This window comes from Leopardus geoffroyi, chromosome B1 (assembly GCF_018350155.1).
Source record: "Leopardus geoffroyi isolate Oge1 chromosome B1, O.geoffroyi_Oge1_pat1.0, whole genome shotgun sequence".
NCBI lineage: Eukaryota > Metazoa > Chordata > Mammalia > Carnivora > Felidae > Leopardus > Leopardus geoffroyi.
This window is the reverse complement of record NC_059327.1, coordinates 49,920,175-49,946,306: the sequence shown is the minus strand read 5'-3', so window position 1 is coordinate 49,946,306 and position 26,132 is coordinate 49,920,175. Positions and strand designations below refer to the sequence as shown.

The following is a 26,132-nucleotide window of genomic DNA, read 5'->3' as shown; positions in this document are numbered from 1 at the left end:
GTGTTAAAGAAATGTTTCTCAGGTTAGAAAGCAGCTTATATAACTGCAGTCATGTTATTTAAAAAAAATAATGAAGCCCTTATATCCATGTTTATATAAAATGCTAAAGGAATATACATCAAAAGGCACATATACTCAGAGATAACATTGCAGGTGGTGGGTCTTTGCTGTGCTACTGTTTGGAATTTTCTTTGTTGGAAAATATGGGTTGAACAGAGAAAGGAGGGATGAAGCTTCTTACTAAACTGGGTTTCTGACTTTTATCTTTGTGTGTTCCATTGAGTATGTGGAACGACACTAAGGAAAAGACATGCTACGAAATGAGACCTAGCATCTCAATCCCTGGGCCCTCATTTTTGTTTTCAGTTTGAATCCCGGTTTCTTTGGAAAAGGCAGTTACTTACTTAACTAACTAACTAACTAACTAACTAACTTACTTACTTACTTACTTATTTATTTAGATGCTCTGAAAACCATCAAAATTAAATTCAGACTGTGCAAGGTAAAATAAAAATTCAACATCCTGAGGATCACATAATAGTGCACTGTGGAGACTTCATAGTTTACAAGAAGATCATGTATATTAGCTCATAAGACTCTCAGAAATCAGTGAAGGCTTATGGGTCACCTTATGGGTCACAAATATGCCCATGTTATGAGAAATCCAGCTCAGAGCCTTACCTGAGGTCCGTGACCTAGGTAAGAGAATGGGAAGGAAGCTCGTTGTTTCTGGATCCTAATTCAGTATTCTTCCTGGCTTCTCTGCCACTGAGACTTAGGGAAAATTGCCTTGACTGGTTGAGTCCCAGGTTGCATGTTTTCGTAATATAAACTTACTTCATGTATTTATTTCAAGTCTTTACACTTGTTTTCATTTTGCAGAGCTGTCTTGAGAATCAGATTATATAGCACAATGGTTCTCAAGGCGTGACCCAAACCGGCACCAGGAGCATCTCTTGGTAGCTCATTAGAAATGCAAATTGTTAGGTCCACCTCAGACCTGAATCAGAAACTCTGGGTTCAGTGCCCAGCAATCCACAGTTAAGTAAACTGTCCAGGTAATTCTAATACACATTCATGTTGGAAACCCACCAGCGACATGTGTGACATGACATTTTCAAAAGAGCAAAGCACTCTACAAATTTGAGATCATAAGCTCTTTTTTTTTCATTGAGGTACAATTTTATGTATAGTGAAACCCAGAGATCTTAAGCATACAGCTCTATGAATTTTCACATCACGTGATTACCACACCAGCCAAGGCATAGAACTCTTTTTTTTTTTTTTTATTTTTTAAAATATTTCTTTATTCTTGGGAGACAGAGTGCAAGCAAGAGAGAGACAGAGAGAGAGAGAGAGATACAGAATTTGAAGCAGGCTCCAGGCTCGGAGCTCTCAGCACAGAGCCCGACGTGGGGCTCGAACCCACGAAGCATGAGATCATGACCTGGGCTGAAGTCGAACTCTGAACTGACTGAACCAGCCAGGTGCCCCGGCATAGAACTCTTTTATCATGGCTGTAAAGTTCCCTCATGCCTCCTCTCATCTGTCCCTATCCCCAGTGGGCAGCTACTTAACTGTTCACTGACAGACTTCATTAGAGGAAGTAAGGGAACAGGACAATGATGAGCCAAACACAGAAAGAGCAATGACTATTCTCTTTTTCCTTCACTACTTGCACTTACCATTTCCTTTTGAAGTACTGAGCATAGTTCTCTCTGGTTTTTCAGCCCATGGACCAAGCTTCTCTCAAAAACAGCGACGTTCTCGTTCTGACAGGCCTCACCCAGATCCCCACCGCCAACCCGGACGGCATGGTGGGAGAGTTCTGCAGCAACCTGGGTATGTGTCCAGCTCAGGCCATGAACGGGATGAAATGTGCTAAATTTACTTTTCAGTTCTTGCTTCTGTAGCATTTTGTGTTCCTTCTCTTCACGTTCACCCCCTCTGATACCCCGGTTCAAGGCTTCCCCTGCCCCGCCTACTCTACCCTTCCTGCCCATCCTTCAAAGCTTGCTGTTGTCAGCAAAAGCAATTCTTAAGCAACATAAATCTGAAGAATGTAAGAATGGTTGTAAGGGTAAATTCAAATGTTTAGCACGTTTATGCAACAGATACTCAACATTCTCCCACTTGATTTATGTTGAAAATTCTCATTTGTTTGCTCTGTGGTGGGATTTGGGGGCAAGACGGGGGTGCATACAGGATAGCAGTTGTCAAAAAAGGGAAGAATCACATCTTTGCTTGTAAGTAATAGCACAGAAAAGACTTAATACTTTGCATTCACAATAGCAATATACTGAGCAGATACATTTTTCCACCAATATTTGGTCAGTGTTGTTTTTTTCTTTGAGAGAAGACTAAATTTGGAGAAGAGACTTGCTACCCGGAAGAAACGTATGTTTCTTTGGATATAATTGTCAGTAAAATCTAGAAATCCTGCCTTTCTTTTAGAAAAGTATAGGTTGCTTACTGTCTTAACTTGGGCTGCTGTCACAAAATGCCACAGACTGGGTGGCTTAAAGAACAAACATTTCTCACAGTTCTGGAGGCAGGGAAGTCTGAGATCAGATTGTCAGTGTGGTCAGGGTCTGATCAGTGGAAGAGGGCTCTCTTCCTGGCTCGCAGACACCCGCAAGTGTATCCTCCCTTGGCTGAAAGAAGCAGCTCTCGTGTCGTCTCTTCTCATGAGGGCAAAAATCCCATCATGGAGGCTGTACCCTCATGGCCTCATCTAAACCCAGTTACCTCCAAAGCACCGCTGACCCAGTACCATCACATTGGGAGTTAGGGCTTCAATATATGAACTTTAGGGGGATACAGATGTTCAGTCCATAACAGTTGCCAAAGAGGAGTTAACGAGCTCAGACCTTTCACCCTTTTCACACAGTTTATTCTTCCTTGAAAAAAAATTATTGGACTAGTCTCAAATAGCACCCCTGATTTGTATGTTTTGTTTGCTTATTGTCTAGAATCACAGACTCAAAACACTTTAGATCTGAAAGGAACCTTGCATCTAATCTACTGTTTCTTAAGTCCACTAACCACTTGCCTCATGATCAGTGAGGCCACTTCTTAAAGATGCAAATTTGAGGGCCCATCCACAGACCTAGTAAGTCAGATTCTCTGGGGACAGGAGAGACCCAGCAGCAAAGTTACATTTTCAACATGTTCCCTGGCAATTTTCACACTTATGAAAGCTTGAAGACCACTAATCTAGTCCACTCCTCTCATAACCAATCAGGAAACAGGCCCAGCCAGGTTTCAGTGGCTTACATGGGGTCCTATAGCATGTGATGAATGCAGGAGTAGATCCAAGCCTCTTGAGCCCTGACCACTGTCTCTCCCCTCGGTACCATACTCTAGTAATAGCAGGTCAACCAGTACTCCCAAGTACAGCGCCTGGGAGAACCCATATGTCAGGGTTGGGAACAGAGGAGGATACAAGACACCAGAGGCTTCAAGATCTACACCTGAAAGCTCTGCGTTTCAGTTTGTTTTGGAAACTAAACAAAAGAGAAACTTAAGAGGGCTTTGATATTTTTTTTCTTTTGTAGCCAGTTATAACTTCTAATGTAATTATACCCATTAAGTTGCAAGTCCTCGTTTGATAACTTGTTTTTAAGTGTTTAAAGTGTAGAGGATTTTCTTACAAATAACACATTAATGAAAGAAAATGCCACTAAAATGAGTCAAATGGAAAAACTTGGCCTATTTCCTTATAGGTCATACAGCAGTGGTCAGAGACTGAACAGAGACAAATCCAGCAAAGTTTTGAGCAGGAGCTAAAAAGAGGAGCTTGGAGGGTCTGTCCTGAAGCTCGGCTGCCATTGGTAACCTTTAAAGCCCAAACCCTTAACTGCACACCTTGTTCCCAGGGACTGAGACGTCCATTAAAAACCCAACTGATTGTTAGCCTCTGGATTCTCCCACTCTTGTGCTATTCTTCAAAAGAAGCAGATCATTGTACCTGAGAAATGAATTGTATGAACAGAAGTAGGAAATGAAAGAAATCCAAATATTATTTTTAAAGTTTCTTTCTACCTTTATAAAACTGTTCTTCTGACACCACTGTTTTCTCTCTGACTTCAACTTTTCTAGCACTGACAGTTCGGAATGGAGGAAACGTGTTGGTGCCCTGTTACCCTTCTGGAGTGATCTATGACCTGCTGGAATGCCTGTATCAGTACATTGACTCCGCCGGCCTCTCCAACATCCCTTTCTACTTCATCTCCCCCGTGGCCAACAGTTCACTTGAGTTTTCCCAGATTTTTGCTGAGTGGTATGTTTGCATTCTTCTCCATGATTCAGTACATTCAAGCAGTAAGAATAAAATGGAAAAAGTTTTTTTTAATGAAAAAAGTATAGGGGCGGCTGGGTGGCTCAGTTAGTTAAGCGTCCAACTCTTGATTTTGGCTCAGGTCGTGATCTCACAGTTGAGCCCTGCATTGGCTCTGCACTTAAGACTGTCTCTCTCTCTCTCTCTCTCTCCACCCCACCCCACCCCACCCCACCCCCTGCTCACTCACGTGCATGTCCACACACTCTCATTCCACACATAACGCACTCTCTCTCTCTGTCAAAAATAAAAATATAAAGGGTTTTTTTTTTCTCACATTACTATGAGACTTTGATTTTGTTGTCTTTCCATGTCTGTGATGTGAAAATTGTATTAATAAAAGCCAAATCTGTTACATTGCTAGAGTTTGGAGGAATAGTTGTCAAGGAAGGAAGGATGAAAGGCAAAGGGTTAACTTAGCACTTTCAAATTCAGTGACAAAATATTATACATTTATCTTCTCCCATGCTACCCTCTGCCTGTTACAAAGTGAAGTGACATTCTAGAGGCTCAAAAAAAGCCCAAGTTCATGTTGTCTGGAATTTCTAATACCAAATCTGATGATAAGAAAAGCTAGGTTCTTTTTCATTTCAATAGCATGATATTTGATAAAACTAAGTTTTATTACAGTAGGAAATTGTTTGATCCAGTCCTGAGGTGGGTAAATTATTGAACAGTATGAAGTTAGTGAACCTTTTTAGGATTATTTAGATGCATGTTTGAATCTAACTCACCTGGCCCAAAAAAGGGAGGGATGAGGGAAATACAGAACTTTTACAGTCGACCTTCAAGTGCCTTAGGGTGGTGTTTTCAGACGGGGGCATGACACTTGCATAGGGTGTGTAATCCATTTTGATTGTATGGTAGTGTAATGGACACAGTGTTCTACCAAGTTTCTAATTAAGAAGGGATTTGTATCTCATTCTGTCCTAACATGTTCTATATGCTGTCTCCCCACTCCACCTTCTTAAAGGGCATTTTTTCCTCCCCTTTTAAAAGTTGTAGTCAAGGACTTTTTTTCTCTATCTCCATTCAGACAAACTTCTCCATCCTGTGTGCATGTTAGTCATGTTTGTCCGTAGGGCCGTCACTTTATTGGTACCTGTTGAATTTTATCCTTTGCATTGGGTCATTTCTCCCCCAGCATAGGAAGTTAATCTTGAATAATTAGTAGTCCAGCCTAAGGATCACTTGCACAATTAGCATGTTCTGAATTTCTTCATCCAGATCCTTAATAAAAAACTCCAGCCAGCCCTGCGAGGCCTGGGGGATGGTGTGCTCCTCAAAGCCACTCCGTCCCCACTGTGTGCTGTTCTTTCAAAATAATATCTTACGGGCTAGAAGTCAGGACCACTCTAATTAGAGTAGGTTGTTTTTGTTTCTGGGTTTTTATATTTGTTCATTTCTAATATATGTGTAATACACACTTACTATAGAAAACAATACAAGTTACAGAAAACAGGAAAAACTGAACCTGTAAACTCACTATCCAGAAGTAATATCACTGTTGGCATTTGGATGGATTTCTTCTTTCTATATGGGGATCATACCAATTATTTAATTTTGGATCCTACTTTTAAATATTTTAATTTTTTTTTTAATGTTTATTTTTGAAAGAGAGACAGAGTGCAAGTGGGGGAGGGGCAGAGAGAGAGGGAGACACAGAATCTGAAGCAGGCTCCAGGCTCTGAGCTGTCAGCACAGAGCCCAACGCGCGGCTTGAACTCACGGACCGCGCGAGATCATGACCTGAGCTGAAGTCAGACACCCAACCAACTGAGCCACTCAGGTGCCCCCTGCTAATTTCACATTTTTAATGTGAGATTAGAGGATTAAAATAAAACTTTGAGGACATAATTTTTACATGAATACATTATTACATCATTTGTATACTGTATTATTTATTTAACTGTTGTCTTATTGTTGGACGAACAGGCTTTGCCCAGTTTTTTCCTTTTAGTAATAAATCTTCAATTAATATCATTGTATGTATATACGACTGCATCTTTTGCTTTAGGTAAATTACTAACAGTGGAATTACAGGAACAAAGAGTATAAATATGTTTTAATGTTGATTATACAAATCTCAGTTGCTTTCCAGAAAGATTTTTGTCTTCTGTAAATTGTTCCTCTTGCCCATTGTCTTCTGTAAATTGTCCCTTTTTTACTGATTAGAGATGTTATACTTTTCTTACCAATTTATTTGAACTCTACTCTTTGTTATACATCTGCAGATATTTTTTCCCCCGTCTTGGCACTTTGGATTTTAGCTTTGATTTGTTTTTTAAATAATAAAGTCGTTACTTTGGAATAATTTTGAATTTACAGAAAAGTTGTAGAGGTAGTACAGAAAGAACTATATACCTTCTACTTAGTTTTCCCTAATGGCCACATCTTACATGGCCATACACATGTATCAAAACCAAGAAATGAACATTAGCACACATTATTAGCTGAACTACAATCTTTTTCAGATTGTACCAGTTTTCCCACTAATGTCGGTTTTCTATTCCAGGATCCAGTCAAGGATACCACAATGCATTTAGGTTATTGTTTTGTTTTGTTTTGTCTTGTTTTTTTTTTTGTCAGAAATACTTTAGTTTTACATATTGATACTAACTAATGCAACATAGTATCCTTTGCAACAATCTAAGAAACCTTAAATGAAGATCTTCTATTTGTCTCTCTTCCTGACTTTAAAAAGTTTTGTCTTCCTGATTAGATATTATGTATAATTCTATGTATATAAATATATGTAATTTAGATATTATAAGGTAACCCTCCAAAAATATCTTCCTTCCCTATTTACATCTTCCTCCAAAAAGGATATAAAGTAATGTTTTTTAAATCAAGATTAAAGAAAATTTTAAGTGTAGGAAAAATTAATAAGTTGTATTCATGAAGTTCATATAAAACCCAAACCCTGGAGTCCTGAACTACTCCTCAAAAAATAGTATCTGGTAGAACTGTTGAAATACTTTAATACTGTTTTAGTAGAATTCTTACAAGTAGTCGTGAACAAACATACATTATTACTACATAACGCCAAACCTACAGAACACCTGTCTTTTGAGTTATCAGTTGTTAACTTTGGCCACAATTGCTTTATTCAGACATCTCCATTTTTAAATGTTCGCTCTGTCTAGGAAAGAAATATAGACTACCTAAAGCATTTATAGAGTCTCCCAGTTGAGATACCATGTTACTCTCCAGTTTCAGTGACCAGTGTTGCTTAGTGCATGTGCAAAATAGAAAGTTGGGTCTCTGAAGAAAGCCTGTCACTTTCTCCCCAAAAGTGATCACTACTAATGCAATATGATATTTCAAATTGGATCCTGGAGCAAAAAAAAAAAAAAAGACATTAGTGGAAAAACTGGTGAAATCCAAACAAAGTCTGGAATTTAGTTAGTTGTAATGCACTAATGTTAATTTCACAGTTCAACAAATGTATCATGGTTATGTAAGATGTTAACATTAAGGGGGCCCTGGGTAAAGGGCCCAAGGGAAGTCAGTACTGTCTCTGCAACTTTTCTATAAATCTAAAATTATTCCAAAATAACAAGCTTATTTTTCAAGGAAAAAATGTACTCAGGAATTTTAATGGTTAAAAAATGCTCACAAGGGACTTGTTCTGAATACTCCGTAGATCCTGGCTTTCAATCACAGTGAGATTGGTTACCAGGAAAATTTTGAATACACTTTACTAGTGTTTTTGCTGCTACCACTAGGTGGCAACAAATGATCCTGTATGCCCTACCCTAACAGGCTCATCCGTTTTTCCTCTTTAAAAGGCTTTGTCACAACAAACAGACTAAGGTGTATCTCCCAGAACCACCTTTTCCTCATGCAGAGGTAAGAAATGGCATTATTGGGTCAAAGCAAGAAAAAACTGTAGATAAATGGATGATAACATGTCACTGGATTATAGAAATCCTTAGGTAAACTCATATAGTCCCTTGTTTCCCATGTGAGATGACCGCGAAGTACTCTAACTCAAGATATGTTACTTTCTCTTCTTATTAACACATTCTATTGCCAGTACGTGTCTGCAGTTCATAACCTACCTCTGTTCTGTTCACTGAGTGTTATCTGACCCCTACTACTAATTTCTTTGCATAACAACAGATTCGTTTACAGTCAAAGTCTTCTTTCCAGTTAGTCATGTTGATCATAGATGTGAAGTTTTAATAATGAAAATAATAACATTTAAGTTTTTAAAAAATAGAGGGTCAGAGGTACAAACTTTAATAATTCATGGGATGTAAGTACATCATAGTGACTGTAGTTAACCATACTGTATTGCATGTTTAAAAGTTGCTAAGAGAGCAGATATTAAGAGTTCTCAAAAAAAAATTTTGTAACTATCTATGATGATGGATGGTAACTAGGCTTACTGTGGTGATTTTTTTTCCACAATATATATATTATTGGACACTTGAAACAAATACAATATATGTAATGTAACAACATAATATAGCCAGTTTTGTTTTCATTACATTTTTCACCAAACAGTGTACATGGATATTTTTCTGTGTGCCTGCTATTATTATTATTGCTGCCTAGTATTCCATAGCATATCATGTGAACATATTATAATGTACTTAACCATTCTCTTACTATCCAACAAAAGAGTTACTCCCAATTTTTTGTTACATTTTTAAAAAGGATGTTTAAATTGGTATAAGCCACTTTAGGAAACTGGCAGTATCTGCTAAAGCTGAAATATAACCTACTCCCTGCTTCAGCAATTTTGTTCCTGAATTATATACCAAACAGAAATACATGGGTATGTCACCAAAAGACACAGACAAAAATCTTCAGAGCATTCTTGGTAATAGTGCTGAAATATACCTAAATGCTGTTAATAGTCAAGCGGATTTTGTGGTATATTCTGTACAATGGAATACCTTACTTACATCAGTGAGAATGAATGAATTCCAATTATACGAAGTTATGTAAACAAATCTCACAAACATCATGCGAGTGAAATAAGTGAGATATAAGTAGACAGTGTGATTTTCTTTATATGAAAGTTCAAGAACACACAAAACAATTCTGTGGTATCGGAAGCCAGGATTGCAGTTATCCTAGAGGTGGGGTTGGAGGCAGTAGTAAGTGGAAAAGGACAAAGGGGAACCTCTAAGAAGCTGGTCACACTGCTCCTTAGTGTGCAGTTGGGAACATGGACTTTTCAGTTTGTACAGACTTCATCCATCCACAGATGTCTGTGTGGATGTGCTTGTATAGGATTTAGTTGGTTTATTTGTTTTACAGTTAACTATTTGATTCAGTGTAAATAGCAACAAATGTCCCGCTAACTATTTTAAATTTGACAACTCCTGCCACCCCTGCTTATTGCTACTCCAAAGGACCTTTATGAGCCAGAATTTCATGCGGAAGGTTCTGACAAAGTCATTTTTCAGTCCACACATTCCGTTACAGCAGCCAAAGTTTTTCCAAGCTCTGTCATTACCACAGTGAACTTCAGGCTAGAAATGCAGTGATGTCTGAAAATTAAGCGTGGCAAAGCATACTTTATGGTGGACTTTACCACTGAAGGCTGGTTTTTCTCCCCCCAACAAAAATTAGCCTTTTTTTGTTTTCTAAGAGTGTTACTCTACGTTTTTACCCACATATTGTCACAGATTACCTTTGTCCCATTTAGTTAGGAATATGAAAAGACCATAGTTGCATGAGCAGGGTTCCTGAAACGCACTTGCCTACTTTAGGACATGATGGAGTTGACTCAGTATTGTGACCAGTGCCAAAGAGAAAATATTCTAGCCTTAGTACTGATAATTAAAAAAAAAAAAAAAAATTTTTTTTGCAGAACTCCTACGCTACAGCTTCATTGCCTATACAGTTGGACCTTAAATAAGTACAGAGGTAATGAATGGTCAAATGTAGTAAGTCAGCTAGAAAGGTAGCTCCAGTTGGCAAAAGAAAAGAGATGAATTTATCTTAGTTGCTATGCATTGATCAGTAGAACTTCAGGAACTGTAGGTAATGCCTAAAAAGTGATTTAAGTTGTGTGCAAAGACCCACTGCTATTCTTAGAATCCCATTCGTCTCCTTGACGGCAATGGATACAGTAGGCTTAGTCTTTTAGACAGCGCTCACCCATTTCAATGGGACAAGTAATGATTTGGGGGCAGATCTTTTTATAACTATAAAAAGAATGTCCCTTTTGTTTGTATATAACTTGGAAGGGAGGTGGAAATTCAGCATTTGTCCCGTCTTTACTACAACATATCCCATCCAAGCCAGGGATTTCTGGCTAAGATCTCTAGAGTAGTGTTGTAGTGTTACCAGTAAAAGCAATCTCTCTGAATTAAAAATTAAATCTTTATAGTGAAGAGAGTTTAGCTTCCATTTGGGGGTTGTCCCATTCTGGCCACACTTCACTATTTGGGTGACTTCAGTTGGATTTGGGCTCCCCTCTTATGCATAATTGGTTGGTTCAGGATTAACTTATGTCACAGACTATTTCTTTATCTATTAGACGATATCTCAGGGCAGTATTCCCTTTGATCTAGCTGGCATTTAAGGTCTCTGAAGTCTGGGTGTTTGTCATCTTACCTTTTGGTGCTAGAGTAGGGAGGTGGAGGCAGGGCCAGGGCAGCAGGAAGAGCTGCTGAGCCATGTCACAAGATGCCATCTGTGGCTGTAACTATATGGTGTTGCCTTGGGTCGGTTATGACGTTGGGAGAGAATTGCCAGGTATTGCTCTGGAAGGGAGATCATTTCATTCAAAACGTACACTTTTGAGATGAGTCTGAGGCTGTACATGGCCCACTTCTTACTACAGCTCTCTGCGTAGGACATCTCTGGGAGGACATCACACTCCCAAATTTCTGAAAGCCAATTTGGCCTTTGTCTTTGGTAAGTTGCCGCAGTAACTTACATCTCAAGAGGTGGTCCTGTGCAGGTAAACAGTTTTTCTTGTGTGAAGTGTTTATTGTTGACAGAACTTGGTGAGTCACATGTTTGGGGAAAATTACTTGTACTTCAAATAATAACTGATCCTGGGAACTTCTAGGGCCGGGACTCCCAAGTGTCAGGAAGCTCTAAAGGAAGGGTTAGACTGCATCAGGCCTTTAACAGCCTGAATAATATGTTAATACGTACCAGAAGGTTGCATCTGTTCAGAAAGTCACATTGTACATAACAAAAAAAAAAAAAAAAAATTCAATCTTCCACAAATTGTAATCAGATTCATTTGTATTCTTCCTTCTGCTCATGCTCCCATGCTGTGCAGTCCTTCCCTCCACCTGGACAGGCTAACATCTCTTTGTGTGCTTCCCTGTACATATTGTAGCTCATTCAGACCAACAAGCTGAAGCACTACCCGAGCCTCCACGGAGACTTCAGCAGTGATTTCCGGCAACCATGTGTGGTGTTCACCGGGCACCCCTCCCTCCGATTTGGGGACGTGGTCCATTTCATGGAGCTCTGGGGGAAATCTAGTCTCAACACCGTCATATTCACAGGTAAGTAAACAAACAAATAAAACCCTGCCCTTTCCACTGGGACTTTCACCCAGTGCACCGACCAGGATGAAACTTCAGTAAGGCATAAATATGAACACTCATCTGACGTAAAACACAAGGGAAAGAGTAAAGCAAGATGGACTGTTAGGAAACTGTACTGGACAAAGCTTTCATATCCATTTTTCGGAGATTTTTCCCTGAGGCAGATTTCTACTGAACTGCTTTTGATAGGATTTTGTAAGCTGTTTCAAGAACGGCAGTAATCCTAGTAACCACTCTTGTGTTACCCTTTAGGAATTATTTCTTGAGTTGGGTTTTTCTCCTTTGGTTATCGTTTGCTCTGGCTTACACTGTTTTTTCTGGAGACAAACCCCTCAGAGTAAAACAAATCCTTTAATGAAGGCAAGCAGGGGTTTTACTTAATCACTATATTATTTTAGCAACTTTAGGTCTTCAGACAGCCTCGGGATTTGGAAATCTTACGGGCAATTGAGTGAAAAACCTTGATCTGAATCTGGTCCAGTGTACTATAATCTAAGCCAAGTTACCTCACCTCCCTGAGCCTCACTTTCTTCATCGTAAAATGGGATTGTTGATGGCTCCTTCCTTAGGCAACTCTGTGTTTACTGAAATGTTATCAGAAGGCACTTCATGCAGTGCCTGGCACATAAAAGTTGTTGAGAAAGTTATCAGTTGATTTCGTTCTCATTGCTTTTAAGACTTGAATGATGGAATAGAGTCTAACTGTGCCCAAATCTTCAAGATCAGGGACACTGGGGCCCTTTCCTGTGCTCAGCCTGTTTGTGAGGAGTGCCAGAGGCCTCCATCACACCACCGGTCAAACAAAGTTGGCTTTATTGATTCATTGCAGCTGAGAAGAACACATGGGGAAGTGGGAGGCATCTCAGAACATGTTGGAAAGAACTTATGGATTTGGACTTGTGTTGGGTGATTTTGAGGTAGGTTCACAGATGTGGGACATTGCTCTGGATTGGCCGCTGTTAGGAAGCAGGAGTGGTTAAATGATTGAGTATCTTAACAGTTCTTATCTAGAAGGCAAGAAGAATGGAGCCAGGATAGGGTAATGTTTGTTCCTTTTGTGGTTCGAACAGTGTTGGGGTTGTGTGTTCAGGCATGATTATGGAGGGGTTCTTGTTTTTGTCTTGATCCATTGTGGTCACCAAATGGCCATGTCTGGTGTCAGGGTTCTGTGAAATTGTTGATGTCCAACAGGAGAACAACATGGCCTGGCCGTGACTGACAGGCCGGCTCCGGCTATAACTCCAAGACCTGGTAGAAAGTGCCAGGAGAGCTCAGAAAAGCAGCTTCAGGGGCTTCTTCTCTCTTTCCTAGGCCCCCTTTTGGCCAAAGGCAGAGGAAGTCAGGTCACAAGACATTGACCCACAATACCCAGAACCTCACCATGGCCAACTTTTGCTAAGCAAGAGGTATTCTGGAGAACATTGTAGTAGGACTAAAGGTGGTCTTTCATTCTTTTTGAGGGGTTACTGACTCTGATATGACAGTGGGTACAGTATTTTTATAGGCGCAGTAAGAAGTGTTTGCTGTAGTATAATTTTTCCTTTAGCCAGCTAAGAAGAAATCAAGGGTTGTTTGATTGTCCATAACAACCCTGGTAATGAATTTAAATCTAAACCCATTTTGAGGGACTTTCAGAGCAGCTATGTCATGTATGATGTCTGGTCACGTCAGAGATGAATTTTGGACCACTTTTTTGGATTGTATTACAGCTGTGGGAAAGTTGTAGCTCACATAGTGCACGTAAAAAGGGAGTCAGTTTTCTCCTAGGTAGCTGTCCTTGCCTCATATTTGGGGGGTTCTTCTTAGAGAAACAGGAGCCACCAAGGGGAAGTAATTGAAAAATCGGGAAGTTCCAGGGTGCCTGGGTGGTTCATTCGGTTAAGTGTCTGACTTCTGCTCAGTTCATGATCTTGCAGTTCGTGAGTTTAAGCCCCACATCAGGCTTTGTGCTAACAGCTCAGAGCCTGGAGCCTGCTTCAGATTCTGTGTCTCCCCCCAACTCTCTGCTCCTCTCCTGCTCATACTCGCTCGCTCGCTTTCTCGAATAAACACTAAAAAAAAAATTTTGGGGGGGCGCCTGGGTGGCGCAGTCGGTTAAGCGTCCAACTTCAGCCAGGTCACGATCTCGCGGTCCGTGAGTTCGAGCCCCGCGTCGGGCTCTGGGCTGATGGCTCAGAGCCTGGAGCCTGTTTCCGATTCTGTGTCTCCCTCTCTCTCTGCCTCTCCCCCGTTCATGCTCTGTCTCTCTCTGTCCCAAAAATAAATAAACGTTGAAGAAAAAAAAAAAAAATTTTTTTTTAAAAAAAATTTTTTTTTTTAATAAATAAAAATCTGGAAGTTCCATCAGTCATCCTTAATGCGCTGGGAGAGTTAATGGGATGGGTAAATGTAAGCTAGAGGGCTGTAAGAAGTGATGTCCTCATGGGGGCACAGGCTGTTGGGAGTCTAAGTATTATATTTCACACCAGAAATGTAATCTCTGCCACACAGGCCACAGTGAGTAGTTCTGGGTTTAACAAATGGGCCGTCATGGCAAGCGTGGTTCCCAGTCACCGCGCATGCCAGGCTTTGCCGAGAGGAGCATGACAGTCGCAGCAAAAGCATCTGTTGACATGAGGCCAGGGTCCTTTTCTCATGTCTGCCCTGTCAAGTCAGTGGTATGTCATTTGTCTCATACCTGCTTGTTAACTTCGAGCACTTATTCGAGAGGCCTGTGCCAGGTTTCCCCACTGTGAAGTCAGTTTTTACATTTAATCAGTATCTTGGGTGGGGGGACACTTTGAGACTATGTATCCTTGTCTTCCTCAAATTTTTATCTAATTTTTTTTGCATCTATTGATGATCCTGGTCCAAAGAAATTATTCCTGTGATGGTTGCCAAATGATAAATTTTTTTTTACTTTCATTGTTTACATTTATTTGGCATTCTGTTGCAACAAAGAGTTTTCTTCTCCCCCATTTACTTATGTAACCCCTCATTTATCTCCTCCGTCTCTCTGTGTTGAAAATCTTGAGCCCACACCCACCCTGCCCTGTGCATTCTGGCCTCTCCCTGTCCTTACCTGTGAGTAAGTGACCCTCTGCAGTGATCAGGAATCCAGCTCCCACCAGCCTCTGCACTTCTGTACGGATCCCGCCTGGCCTTGACCACACCAGCCGCCTCCTCACTTGGTAGCAACTCTGTTGCTTGCATTTTAAATTTTCCTTTTTGTGCTCCCATTAGAACCTGATTTCTCCTACCTGGAAGCACTGGCTCCCTACCAGCCCTTGGCCATGAAATGCATTTACTGCCCCATCGATACACGACTGAACTTCATCCAAGTGTCAAAGCTGCTCAAAGAAGTACAGGTGAGGAAGGGAAGTGCTGGTGTCTCCCCCACAGCCCTGATACAGCCGGGAGTTTGCGGCAGGGCAGGCTGTCTGGCTGGGCTTCTTCCCTTCCTCGTGTCTCCGGAGTCCGAGTCCGCAGCATGCTGGCACGTGTGTCGGTCACCGCCGCCCCCACCCCCCCTCGTCCCGCCCCAGGTAGGGGGCTTTAAGACCTGGAAGCAGTTTCTGTTCTGGAGAAATCAAAGGTGGGGGCGCCTGGGTGGCTCCGTCGGTTAAGCATCCGACTTCGGCTCAGGTCATGATCTCACGGTCCGTGAGTTCGAGCCCCGCGTCGGGCTCTGTGCTGACAGCTCGGAGCCTGGAGCCTGTTTCAGATTCTGTGTCTCCCTCTCTCTCTGCTCCTCCCCTGTTCATGCTCTGTCTCTCTCTGTCTCAAAAATAAATAAACGTTAAAAAAAAAAAAATTAAAAAAAAAAAAAAAGAAAGGTGGAAGGGAAGGAAAGCATTAGCCTGTTATTTTTGATGAGGACCGTCTGTGTGCAGTCAAAAGCAAATCGCCCCTCTCCCCACCAAAATAGCCCTAGAAACAGACTCCTCAAGCCGAAAGACAGTTTCACTGAAACCTGTACTGGTTCCTCGTTGCAGATGTGGGTTAGTACCACGAACACTGTTATTTTGCTTTTTATTAGGGGTTTGTTTTGGTTTATTTTTTGTGGCTTCTGTTTGTTTTTTCCTTTTGCATCTTCTGCCGTAGGGCAAGGGAAGAAGTAGTTGGGTAAAGCGGTGGGTTAAGGAAGACCATCTACACAGGAGAATGTAGTGGGGGGGGGGGGGGGGGGAGGGGAGTAAAAATCACTGCACCGGGTCAGCAACCTCTTGGCACAAGTTTGATAGTGGGGTTGGGGGAGGCTGCTTGCAGTTGGCGAGGGAGAGGCAAGAGGAAAACTTCTCATTCCCCATTGCCTCAGGAGCTTAAAGGAGCACCAGGGCACCCTGGCACATCTTCTGTCGCTTCACCTAGTAATTTAGCAAGGTACGATTAGCTCCCTTCATTTTTCTTGGCCTAGATCAGAAGTTTGCTTTCCTCCTCACAGAACCTATGACCTCAGGATGGGAGGCACTTACCCAGAGCTCTGAGGAAGGGTAACAAGAAATGGAAAGCTGAAGAACCTCAGGAATGCAGAAATAATGAATTATGGCCATCACTAGCTTGCTGGCCCTACAAGGAAAGAATATGGGCTTTCTCTAGACATGATTGAGAGTAGTGGATAAGTTGTCCTGATTTGCCAATCAGGATTGTCCTGATTTGCCAATTCGATACCCACCGTGTACTCATCAGCACACTGGCAGAAGCAGTTAAGAGCCTGTTGTTTTCATGACTAAGTTCCCCCTGTGGTCCGCACGGCAGCGGTGTGCTCATGGAGCCCCTGGCGGTATATGAGTATGGGAGCCAGAGGCCACCTGGTCCCCACTGTAGGAGAGGGAAGCGGGGACGGGTCCTCAGGCTGCGACTATGCACTCGGATGGCTTTGAGAAGAGTTAGGAGATCCTAACCTAACCTTCCGTCAGGAGGAAGAAAAGGATCAGCCCAACGGAACAAGTGCTGTTTTTAGTGCATCCGGTCGGCTGTTCCAGTGCTTCCTGTTGGAAGGCCTTCCAGGAGCTGGAGGTGAGCTCCAGGCTCTTAAGTAAAAGCAGTGTCAGTACAACTCAGTGGGCTACCGGGATCCATTTTCACTTGGGTGGTATTTGTCCCAAGTAAATGTTGGTTTACTATTTTTGTCTCTCAGAATAACAAAGAGATATTTTGCAAAAAAGATCTGATTCAGTGTGTCCCACACAGTGGAGTATGTGAGCTGTGCACTGCCCACTGTCTAGCACCAGTGCACCTGCAGATACCAGAGAAGCCCCCACCCCAAAACACCAGACTAGCACCAAAGTCAGCAGTTCTTGCCAATCGGCCAACAGCTGTACTGGTCAGTGATGGTAGGTGTGACAAGAAGACTGCCCTCAAGGGGCTTGGGCACCAGTTGGGCATAGACCTATGGAAGTTACCATCAAAATGACTTAAAAACAGTGAAAACATAAAAAGCAAATGGAGGCAGTGGATCCCCCACTAGTCCACGTGACTGGCAGTTGAGGGCTTTGCTCTGAAATGTTTATTCTTTCCCCGTACTGCACTCCCCTCTCCTGCTGCCCAGTGTTTGGGTTTGAGAGGAGGGGGGGTCAGGAGGTGGTGAGGCGGAGCAGGAGTGCGGGCACACTGAGGTGGGTCTCCTCCCTTACTTGCCCCTTTCCTGTTGGTTCTCAGCCGCTGCACGTGGTCTGCCCCGAGCAGTACACGCAGCCACCCCCAGCGCAGTCCCACCGCATGGACCTGATGATCGACTGCCAGCCGCCCGCAATGTCCTATCGGCGGGCCGAGGTCCTTGCCTTGCCTTTCAAGCGTCGGTACGAGAAGATCGAAATCATGCCAGAGGTGAGCTGTTCTCTTTCTCATGGTCGGAGCCAGGTTTTCCACTTGAGTATCTGAAAAAAGATGATCTCAGAGGTGGCTTTCTTGGCGTTGTCAAATGCGGATGAACCAAAGAACACAGCCCCTTAGGCAAGGAACTGGGAAGAGAGGCGGGATCTTCAGAACCGCCTTATTTTTCAGGCAATGAAGTAACAGCTGTTAATATCAGGACCGCTGCTTGTGTTCACATTTAACGTGTTTAAGCCAGGAAGCCAGGGCCTCTCAGAACAGAGGCACTGATGTCATCTCCGTCCCTGACCACGGTGGATTTTTCTCATCCTTTCTGGACCTCATTTGAGTGTGAGTCAAGTTTCATCAAATTCAGAGATAGATGGAGGGAAATAAGAGTAATCAACATATAAGGATTATAAATGTGATTATTTGTGTGCATATTGTACATGTGAGACAGTTGAGGTATACTGTGCATGAGCGACCAACTGAGGGCAAGGCAGCCCGAGTCACATGGCCTAGCTCCTGCAATGTCAGTGTGGAAGGCTCTGTAGGAAGCTACTTTTGGCTTTCTTTTGCCTCTTGAGATAGCTTGAACATGTCCTCAAAATTCCTGGTCTCAAAACTTCTTAAAAATTAGAACCCAAGGGGCGCCTGGGTGGCTCAGTCAGTTAAGCATCTGACTCTTAATCTCAGCTCAGGTCGTGATCTCATGCCCAGCATGGAGCCTACTTAAAAAAATTAGAACCTCAAAGAGCTTTTGTTTATGTGGGTTACATCTATTGATATTTGCTATATTAGATGTTAAAACGAAGACATTTTAAAAATATTTATTCATTTTAAGAATAATGATTTAGGGGGTGCCTGGATGGCTCAGTTGGTTGAGCATCCAACTCTTGATTTTGGCTCAGGTCATGATCTCACAGTCTTGAGATTGAGCCCCACGTCGGGATCTGTGCTGAGCGTGGAGCCTGCTTAAGATTCTCCTTTTTCCTCTGCCCCTCTCCCTCTTGTGATCTTGTTCTCTCTAAAATAAAATTTTTAAAAAGCTATAAAAATAATGACATAAACCCATTAGATGCTAACACAACTAAAATATCTTTTATGAGAAAACGTTTCTAAAAAAAGGTAATGAGAACAGGGGCACTATTTTCCATTTGCAAATCTCTTTAATGTCTGCTTGTGGACTGTCCTATCTCCTTTTGCTTTCACTTTGTTGTGGATAATCTATGTCATATAACCTTGAGAAAATCCCAGTGAACACTCGTGATAGCAAGAGTGAAAAGGCTAAAACTCACATTATTAGGACAGTCACATTGACCACGATGCCCCTGAAAGAGGCTCAGGTCCCACACTTTCCTGAGAGCAGTGCTCTGCACAGCCATCTTTTTAAGGCCCTTCTGCCTTCTCTTGCTGTTTTATTAGGATTCTGTTACTATCAGAGTTACTTTCCAATAAAAGTACGTATACTCTTTCTGGAAAATTCGGAAAATAGAATAAAAAAAAGGATAAAGACAAAATAATCAGTCGTGGCCCCTGTGCCAGAGATAACTACTGCTCAGAATTTGTGTATTTGCCTTGTCTGTTCTGTGTGTGTGTGTGTGTGTGTGTGTGTGTGTGTGTGTGTGTGTGTTGTGTGTAGTTGAATCCTACCCAGCATGCTGCCTTGGTCATGGAACAGTAGTAGGTCGCGACAAGTAAATATCTTAGTGCGGATGTAATGGTCTATCATAAGTTTATCATAACTATTCCTTCATTGGTGAGCTTTATTATTTCTGCTTTTTCTATATTATAAGTAATGCTTTCAGAAACATTCTTTTACATAAATTTTTGTCCATGGACGTAATGTAGAGTTTTGCCTGGGAGACGCATGTACGAGATGAGGAGGTTAAAATCTGGCGCTGCTCTTTAGGTTTTGCTGCTACTAAAGGATGCTTATTCCTCCCCCAAATGAGAGTGTGTCCTCTGCAGCTTCCCATAAATCCTCCCCCTTTGTCCCTCTGAGTGCAAGACGGGAGATCGGATGCGACAACCCTCATGGACGGGTTCTCGGAAGACTGTCTATTCGAGGGCGGCGAGGGGTGCTCCCTCCCTCACGGAGGTATCTGAGTGAAGACCTCCCTCAAGCTTAGATGAGTCTTAGATCTCCCTCACAGGGCCGCCCAGGGAGAGTATCTCACCTGCTGGGTTCCCACAGTGCCATCCCCAAACCTCCCAGGCCAGTTCTTTGGCTTTAAAGTTCTGCTAGGCAGGCTCCCCTGTAATGGGCGTAACTGCAGTGTAGGAAGGAAAAGGATGCTCACGGATGGGTGTTGTCGGGAGACCGGAGCAGACATGTCTCCCCGGGGGGGAACGTTTCACACTTGTGCCACATATGTTTTCTTATTTCGTGAAACAATTTTCACATTCCGTTTTCCAGTTCTTCTAAATACCCTGAGCTGCTTCCTCTGTCCATGTGATACAGATCTTCATATTTACCTAAGTGGCATCTTGCATATTTGTTTACTTTTGTTCTTAAATCTGGGAGACTGGGACAGACCGGGGTCTACGTGTATTCTGTTTTCCAAATTTTCCAGAGAGAGTATGCATACTGTTGTTGGAAAGTAACTCTTATAGTCACAGAATCCTAATAAAACAGCAAGAGCAATAGCCAACTAAAGCTGAGCGCTACGGCCTCTTAAGAAGATCACACATCACTGCCAGTGGCGGGGTCAGGGAGCTCTAAAGCTGCCCAGGAGATGGGGTACACCTCAGATTCGGGTGGTAGGGAAAGAGATGGCCCCCCAGGTAAAGGTTGGATGTTCTGCCTTTGGGAGAAGTCACGTTTCCAGGAATTAGCTCACTTAGTCCAAATGCTACTGCCCTGTCCTTCCTGCCTGACACTAGTCACCTAGTGGTCATGAGGACAGAGGCGGAGGCTAGCATGAAAAGTCAGCACTCAGTAGGTATTTCTGCATAAAGAGAAGCCCTCTGAGGTTTTGGAGAATACTGTGAAAGTGTTCAGAGCTGCCTGGAAGCCACCTGAAAGCCACCTGAAAGATGGATGTGAGGTTGTGGCAATACAGGTGATGGGCCCTTAGCACAGTGTGGGCATCTCATCATTTGGGGTGGGGGTGGAGCTAACAAAAGGGAGAAGCAGAAGGGTCAGCATGCTGGGGTCCCAGCACGCAGTGGCACAGGCTTGCAAGTGGGTGACGGCTGGAGAGTGTTGGGCTGTCGCCGGGAAGGGCACCCAGAACACTGTCTAAGAAGTTGCAGTCGGGGGCGCCTGGGTGGCGCAGTCGGTTAGGCGTCCGACTTCAGCCAGGTCACGATCTCGCGGTCCGTGAGTTCGAGCCCCGCGTCGGGCTCTGGGCTGATGGCTCAGAGCCTGGAGCCTATTTCCGATTCTGTGTCTCCCTCTCTCTCTGCCCCTCCCCCGTTCATGCTCTGTCTCTCTCTGTCCCAAAAATAAATAAACGTTAAAAAAAAAAAAAAAAAAAGTTGCAGTCGGACGAGTTCTCTAAGTCTTCGCAGCCCAGTTTACCCACCACCACTATCCCCTTTGCCTCTGTGGCTTCTCTTACCTCCTTTCTTTATTACAACCGAGGTATACATTTGTGTGTGCAATACATTTTTGATTAACGTAATTTTAAAAATGTTTTTACCTTCTTTCTTCCTTAAAATTATGTGGCCATGTTAGACTGCAGTGATGTAGACAGAAGTTCAAAAGAAAAGGAAATGAATAAAGGTGATCATGAAAGGCTCAGCGCTATGGCGTTTGATGCCGTGTCTTTCCCACCAGGCTGGCGGGGTCACTTGAGCCCCAGCCCGGTGTGGCCTCCAGGTCCTGACTGGACAGCACAGCTGCTGCACCTCATCCCCAAATTTAGGCGAGCCCGACTGAAACCCCTGTGTGCTTCCAGCTCGCAGATTCACTGGTGCCCATGGAGATTAAGCCTGGCATTTCCTTGGCAACGGTCTCGGCAGTGCTGCACACGAAAGATAACAAGCACGTCCTTCAGGTATGGGGGAGGGTGGGCTGCGCCTGAGTCCACGAGGAAGCGCCCACGATCATGGTCCCAGTGTCCCACTGCGGAAGTTAGCACACTACGTAATGGATTCGATCTGAAACAAAGAGGGCCCTGCATATAGATTCTTCACTACTTACTTCTCTGGCCACACGCCTCAGAGAGATAAAAGGGAAGAGCAGCTATTACTCATAGAGTGGAGGCCACACATCAGCCTGAGTGCCCTTCCCGGCTCCCAAAGTGCCGGCCCCACTCAGCTCCCGCGGGCGCATTTGTTAGGCAGCGGGCAGTGCGGAGAGCTGGGTGGGCGCCAGCCCCACACCTGCGGAAGTGGGTGGGGCCTGGGAGCCACCCCCACCCACGGTTGTCCCCTCTGCGCCCCCCACCCCCACCCCGTGTCCTACGTTCACGCGTGTTCACTGCCTCGCGGTGCAGCTCCTCAGGCACTCATCCTCCCTCATCCCCCTTAGAAAAACTCCTTCCGGACTTGGCTGTGCTGCTCTGACATCCTGAATGATCTGCACGGAGCTGCCACTTCAAATACATGAGGCGCATGCTGTGCCCTCACCTGCTGTATTTCCCACTTCGCCTTTACTTCACCCTCCCGAAGCTCCGCCATCACCGCTTTTTAGACAATTTCTCTGACCTTCATGTCAGCCCATGAGTCTGACCCCACCGCTAGTGGCTGCGACCAACCTGCTGTTGCTACACCTGCAGTGGCCAGCACAGGTTATTAAGAATTTACTCAGAAGGGACACCTGGGTGGCAGTTGAGCATCCGACTCTTGATTTCAGCTCAGGTGATGATCTCAGGGTTCAATGAGAGGGAGCCCCATGTTGGACTCTGTGGTGGCAACTTGGAGCCTCCTTGGGATTCTCTCTTTCTCCCCCTCCCTGCCCCTCTCCCCCACTCGCACTCTCTCTCTAAATAAATAAACTTTAAAAAAATAAAATCTTAAAAATTTTATTCAGAAGATACTGAATTGAATCAGTTAGAGACGAGTCTTGATAAAAGGGAGCTCTCTTTGCCAAAAAAGATATTGATGCTGTGTGGATGCTTTGGCATTAGCTTATGTTATGAAGAACTCCAGATGGAGCCCCCAGCTAACAGTGACTCTGAACTCAAGAGCTGGCTGACCTCACACAGGGTGACGCCGGGCCGGGCGCCAGGGCCTCCACCAGGAAAAAGGTTGTGTTGGTAGGATGGACAGACGGGTTCTGGCTGCGGCCTGCACTGACCTCATGCTGAGATGGTGTTTTTTTTCCCTCTCTAGCCCCCACCCAGGCCCACCCAGCCCACAGGCGGTAAGAAGAGAAAGCGGGCGAGCGATGACATTCCAGACTGCAAAGTGCTAAAGCCACTGCTGAGCGGCTCCATCCCGGTAGAACAGTTCGTGCAGGCCCTGGAGAAGGTGAGCGCATTCAGTTTGCACCTGCAAAAGCTGCGCGGGAGCCTCCCTTCCTGCTGTTCACCTGCTTCAAGGAATGTGTGCTGCTGTCTTTCTCATAGTCTCCACAGTCTGGGCTCCTGTCTCTGAAGCATCTGCTTGATCCAGGGCCATGGCAGGAAACAGAACCAGGGGAGGGTCACAGAGTTGAGAGAAGACCATGCCCTCCTTCGCTGTAGGTCCCCCGCTTGCTTCTCTGCCAGCCTCTTCCTCCCCATCAGGCACCAGGCCGCTAGAAGACTCCCTCATGACATCTATGTCTTGTGGGAACTAAACCAAGGAAGTCCCTTCCTCAAAAACCTAGATGCGATGGATGGGCAAGGTGGGAGCGGCCAGGAAGTCCGCCCCTTAGAGCCTCACTTCTCAAGCAGACCCCTTGCTGCCAGAGCACCAACGTGGCTTGTCACAAGAGATAGAGGCTTGGGCCTGGGGGGCAGTGAGGGCAGAGGCGCCAGTGTTGCTGGATCCCTGGATCCCTGGGAATTCTAGAAGCAGGGCCAGCAATCCCCAGACGGGGTGGGAGGAGAGGGAAGAAATCAGCAGTCACCTGGAAGACACTGGTCCTTTCCCAAATCGGCAGCCATCCATTAGAATTTTAATTTTCCCTGAAGAAGACTGCAGCCACATTGTGCAGCCCTCCTAGCCCCTGAGAGTAGGATCACTAGTAATTAACATGGGAGTGTCCCCTGTGATGCAGGTGAACATGTCAGTCACCACTTCCTTGTGACCTTGCAGTGCTCCAGCCCCTGTTGGTAGAACTTGAGCTTGACTTGTTTTTTATAAACTTGGAACAACTTGCTCTCCCAGAAAGACCTTCACTTAGTTCGCCTGGCTCATCAAGGAATTGACCCTTAGGATCTGACCTGGACTCTTCCTTTTCGCCATTTCTGCCTCCTCTCCTGCAAGAGGAGATTTTATATCCTGTGACTTTGCTGAATTCATGGATCAGTTCTAGCAGTTTTTTTGGTGGAATCTTTTGGGTTTTCCATATAGAATATCACATCATCTGTGAAGAGTGAGAGTTTGAGCTCTCCCTGGCTGATTTGGATGCCTTTTATTTGTGATACTGTGTTGAATAATGTGGTGAAAGGGGACATCCTTGTCTTGTCCCGTAGGGAGTGTCATTTCTTGGAACTGTCAGTTGCAATATCCTCCAGCCTTTCAGGCAGCCCCTTGCTTTCAGAGTATCCATCATCTTCCTCTCTTTTCTTTGGAACAGCATGGCTTCAGCGACATTAAGGTAGAAGACACAGCAAAGGGCCATATTGTCCTGCTCCAGGAAGCTGAGACACTCATCCAGATTGAGGAAGATTCGACCCATATCATTTGTGACAATGATGAGATGCTCAGGGTACGACTGCGGGACCTCGTTCTCAAATTCCTACAGAAGTTCTAAATGGAACATCTAAACCATTTGTATTTCACTGAAACCCTCCAGTTCTTCACTGTGGCTACCCAGCAGAAACCAAGGAAGGGTACAGTTGGCCATGTCTTTGTGGTCAGTGGCTTAAGGAATAAGTGACCCTTGAGGGGCGTGATTATCAGGAGTTATGGCCAGAATCTCCTGGAGAACTTTTGCTTTAAACTTACATTCATTTTCTTCCCAATTCTGGGTAGCCGGGAACGGTAAGGCAGCGAGCTGAGGAGTAGCATAAAAGTAACAGAAGCAGCTTCCCAAGAGGTTAATGGTGGAAGGGGTAGGTAAAAAGATGACTGACTTAAGTGGTCCGTGTTTATTTTTCATGGTTTCACAGGCCTTGGGCAGGAAAACTAGTCTTCGATTGTGTTTTATTTACTTGTCTACAGTGCCACACCCGATAAGAAAGATGATCCCCCAAATTGGTAAAATGAACCATCTTTATTTTATATTGTGAGCCCATTTTGTTAATAAAACTTATTTTTATAGAAGTATCTGTGCCCTGTTTAACCTAGAATTTATATATTTATTTAGTGTCTGAAAACCTATGAAAATATACAGAACGGCATAAACTTAGAAAATACCATGGCAAATTTTAATTTGATGTGTGCATTCATATATTTTTCTTAAACTGTATGAAAAGGTGCTTAACTTTATCTGAGCTGTATCTGTATAAAAAACACTGACACAGGGGTGCCTGTGGCTTATTCAGTTAAGCGTCTGACTCTTAATGTCAGCTCAGGTCATGATTTCATAGATCATGAGTTCAAGCCCTGCATCTGGCTCTGTGCTGACAACACGGAGCCTGCTTGGGATTCTCTCACTGCCCGTCTCTCTGCCCCTTCCCCTGCTCGCTCTCAAATAAACTAAAAAAAAAAAAAAAAACCCACCAACACAGATTGGTATCAGCAGCCTAACCTTCCGGAGGAAGGTCCAGAACAATCAGTTCAGGCTCTGCTAGTTAATCCCTGCCCATCACTGCCTTCCTTGCAGATTATCAGGATTGTCTGCATTAAGCAGAGCATTAAACTCCACTGCCCATAGATCCTCATAATAGTAAGCTACTGCATTGGAAATAATACTGCTTAGTTGTTCAAAACAGATATGTACCAGATGACATCTATCTAAGCATCAGTTGTCACACACACACACACACACCAGTTATGCAATACTGGGGAGGCTGGGGGGTAAGAGTACAAGTCTTGGAATTGGTCAGCTAGGGAAGTAGGCCCAGGTCAGCCTGTCCCTAAAGTCTTTGCAGACTGGTTGAAATTCAGTCAGTAGTCCCCATCCTCCAACTTAGCTACCAGCTAAGCGTCACAAAGGGATTTACTGAGTCAAGAATGAATGATGTAAAATCCTATAGAACTACTTAGGCTTTATGGAGACTGGATTGTCCATTCTCTGGAATGGCCCTACCAATGGGAAGGAATTCTTCATTAGAGGACGATGCCTTCTCTGACTTGGCCAGACTCGGACACAGGAGTGCTCGGCTTCAGCAGGCCTCTGTTTTCCAGGGTACAGGTCATCACCCCAATCAGGGGGCCTAGGATGTGTCTACAGAATGACCTGGGGGGTTGGGAGAGTGGGGGGG

The 26,132-nt window shown here is 43.9% G+C and overlaps 1 protein-coding gene and 1 long non-coding RNA gene across 3 annotated transcripts in view; both read left to right on the top strand.

Moving 5' to 3' along the window:
- Positions 1-25,032, top strand: part of INTS9 (integrator complex subunit 9) — a 101,166-nt gene extending 76,134 nt beyond the window's left edge. The window contains exons 9-17 of one of the 2 annotated variants that reach the window (XM_045461687.1): positions 1,731-1,842; positions 4,102-4,282; positions 8,131-8,191; positions 11,658-11,829; positions 15,094-15,218; positions 17,512-17,679; positions 21,570-21,668; positions 22,948-23,085; positions 24,341-25,032. In XM_045461687.1, coding sequence (XP_045317643.1) covers positions 1,731-1,842; positions 4,102-4,282; positions 8,131-8,191; positions 11,658-11,829; positions 15,094-15,218; positions 17,512-17,679; positions 21,570-21,668; positions 22,948-23,085; positions 24,341-24,517 — 1,233 coding nt within the window. In that variant the 3' untranslated portion in view covers positions 24,518-25,032. Of the gene's footprint in view, positions 1-1,730; positions 1,843-4,101; positions 4,283-8,130; positions 8,192-11,657; positions 11,830-15,093; positions 15,219-17,511; positions 17,680-21,569; positions 21,669-22,144; positions 22,428-22,947; positions 23,086-24,340 lie in introns of those variants that run through there. The other variant, XM_045461698.1, reaches the window with a different exon arrangement.
- Positions 15,225-16,041, top strand: LOC123589553. Its single transcript, XR_006708385.1, has 2 exons — positions 15,225-15,445; positions 15,687-16,041. It is a non-coding gene; the product is annotated as an uncharacterized LOC123589553 (long non-coding RNA).
- Positions 25,033-26,132: the final 1,100 nt, after the last annotated feature.